Raw genomic sequence first — 2,837 nt, forward strand, 5'->3', positions numbered from 1 at the left:
ATGCACACACGAATGTCGGGCCAAACATATATAACAAGGCCACTTTATTTTAGCACGCTAAAGACCAGGTACGTAACATACTAACATGAGTTATATATATATGCACTGTAGATCAATGCATAACGTCGATCGACCAACGCGGCTAAGCTTCACCGAAGAGGTAAGGCATGGTGTAGAACACCCTTTTCAGGAGCTGCAGCGCCGTTGGGGTCCAGTGCCCGGCCTCTTTCGCCCGCTCGGCGATCGCGTGCAACATCTCAACGGGGTCGTGGTGCATCACTTTCAGCTGATCCGCTGCATTGGGCCCGGCCCCCACCACCACCACACGAAAGGTGCCTCCCAAACTATAGGTACTCTCCACCCGAACCAAATTCGGCCCACCGAACAAATTGTGCCTGCTCCCCAGTGACTCCTGGTACGCTCCCGCCAGGAACGTACCGATATAGTACCCGCTGCTGCCGCTTTGTTCTAAGGCGTGGAGGGGGAGAGTCTGGGCCCCGCCGATGAACTGGTCGACCTTCCCGTCGCTGTCGCACGTGAGGTCGATGAGCCTGCCCTTCTGCGTCGGCTTCTCATTCAGCTGGTGTATCGGCAGGATCGGGAACAGTTGCTTGATCCCCCAGAAGTCCGGCGTGAGCGAGAAGACCGACAGGTTCATGTGGTACGCGTAGGTCGTCTCCTCGGCCGCCTCCAGCTGCTTCGCCAGACGCCTGCTGAGCTTGAAGATCTCGACCCCGTGCTTCTTGAGCTGGTCTGCGTGTGTTAAGGAAGTGTTGTTGCTGCCGTCCTGTGATTGGATGGCAGATTTGAGGTTAGCATGAAGCGTCGTCGGGTTTCCGACCAGCTCGTCGAGGCGGCTGATTAATTCGGCGGATGTGACCGAGTCGCTGGGTTCCTCCACGGCCGACAGTGCATCGTATATCAGGATCGAGTGGTGGGACACGAGGGCGCGGCCGCTCTCGCTGCACAGCACCGGATGCGCCACACCATTCTGGTCGCTCACGAGCCTTGCCGCCTGCACCACAGCAGATGCATACTCTTCAAAGCCGTACGCCACCGACATGTCCGAGGACCCCGACCGCGTCCCGTCGTAGTCGATCCCGAGCCCCCCGCCGATGTCGAGGGTGCCCATTGGTGCCCCTATATTCACCAGGTTGCAGTAGTACCTGTTCAATACGAAAATATTAAAGTACTGCCATATAATAGTTTAAGCTTTTGGATAAGAACATCTATTTCATGATACCCGGTAGCCTCGCGCACTGCACTGCTGATGATGGATGTGGTCGGGATTTGCGACCCGATGTGGAAGTGCAGTAGCTTGAGGCAGTCAAGCATGTTGAGTTCTTTTAGCTTCTCTGCAACGGCATAGATTTGCGCCTCCAAGAGCCCGAATTTGCCGTGCTTGCCCGAGGTGGACCCGAAGTGGCCCGGGTTGGTGGTGAGCAGCCTCGCACGGATACCGAGCACGGGGCGCACGCCGAGCGCTTGGCTCGCCCTCACCACCGTGTCGACCTCGTCCTCCAACTCGAGCACGATGATTGTGTTGAAATTGATAGAGCGCGCCACGAGGGCGAGGGAGACGTAGTCCATGTCCTTGTAGCCGTTGCACACCAGGTATGCCTTCGGGCTTCCGTTGATAAGGCTGTGCATGGCGAGGAGGAGCTCCGGCTTCGACCCGGCCTCCAGCCCGAAGCTGTAGTGCTTCCCAAATTTGACCAGGTCGTCCACCACGTGCTTGTTCTGATTCACCTGTTAAATATGAAGTGTTAAATACGCCGTTAATTCTTCAGCAGCTTAATGTTTTTTAATGTAATCCAATCATTTTACACGATATGTTTATAACCGCGCGCTTCTTGGGCTATAATTATTTAAAAAATAGTCGTTATATACTTTGTTATTTCCCTTTTTCTTATTTAATGCGCTGCAAAGAGTCTCCTTATGTGTTTAATTTAGAGTCCAAAAGGACAAATAAAAAACAAAAATGATATTAAATCAAGCCAATAAATTTAATGAATGAAACAGGTAGCTTGCTATCTATTTCTTAAAAAAAAAAAAAAAAAAAAAAAATCAAGCCAGTAAACTCCTGGTTTAAACTTTTGAGAGTAATTCAAATCGGTGCACCTTCACGGGGAACACCCCTTGATAGTGGGAGGTGTAGCCCGTATACTTAATGGCATTCGCAAACGCAACATTGAGCGCGTCCAAACGGTGCTTGAGCACGTCGGGGAAGCGGAGTATTAGCGGGAACTGGAGATTCTTCGTAGTTATCGCTTTCTTCACCGCGGCGAGGAGGTCAATCTCCTGCGTGGGGTTGGTCTCGACGCCGTGAATCTTAACGGAGACGTTGCCGCTAGAGTTAACGGCGAAGTAAGGGTCGCCCCATCCCGCAATATTGTAGAGGTAACCATAGTTGGTCGACATTATTAAATGCCTCTCCTCCCTACACAAATTAAGAGTTCGCTAATAAAATCTGGGGTTTAGTTTCGTGGTGAGTAGGGCATGAAAAGGGTGCGCGATGGGGGGTTTATATAGGCGGTCGAAGGACACCAACTGGCGAGCTAATTTTTCTTGCTTTTATTAATTGTCGACGGTCGAGATCTCTCTCTCTGTGTATTTGTAACAGGTTGAACGGATGGTATGCTTTTTGGGCTGTGTTGTGGGGCCCGCTTCAATTACAATCAAGTTGCCGCGCAATAGTGGCGGGAGAAAAGGACAGCTGTACAATGGTGTTTACTAGTTTTTCTTTTCTTTTTTTTTTTTCGGTTTTTTGTAAAAGAATAAAATTATATTCATTGAATTTGCTACGATTATCTTAGTGTTGCTCAGAAAAAATTTTG

At 50.5% G+C, this 2,837-nt stretch overlaps 1 protein-coding gene across 1 annotated transcript; it reads right to left on the reverse strand.

The window, feature by feature from the left end:
• LOC109707021 (arginine decarboxylase 2-like) lies at positions 30-2,490 on the reverse strand. Its single transcript, XM_020228062.1, has 3 exons — positions 2,122-2,490; positions 1,244-1,749; positions 30-1,166 (listed from the first exon to the last, which is right to left on the reverse strand). The coding sequence occupies exons 1-3, from the start codon at positions 2,419-2,421 to the stop codon at positions 143-145; spliced, it is 1,830 nt and encodes a 609-aa protein (XP_020083651.1). The 5' UTR covers positions 2,422-2,490; the 3' UTR covers positions 30-142.

This window comes from Ananas comosus, linkage group 3 (genome assembly GCF_001540865.1).
Source record: "Ananas comosus cultivar F153 linkage group 3, ASM154086v1, whole genome shotgun sequence".
NCBI lineage: Eukaryota > Viridiplantae > Streptophyta > Magnoliopsida > Poales > Bromeliaceae > Ananas > Ananas comosus.

Coding starts and splice junctions, on each gene's coding strand:
- LOC109707021 (XM_020228062.1), bottom strand. CDS start 2,421: ATGTCGACCAACTATGGTTACCTCTACAATATTGCGGGATGGGGCGAC. Junction 1,750..2,121: donor AAGGGGTGTTCCCCGTGAAG/GTGCACCGATTT, acceptor CATATTTAACAG/GTGAATCAGAACAAGCACGT. Junction 1,167..1,243: donor GCAGTGCGCGAGGCTACCGG/GTATCATGAAAT, acceptor CGTATTGAACAG/GTACTACTGCAACCTGGTGA.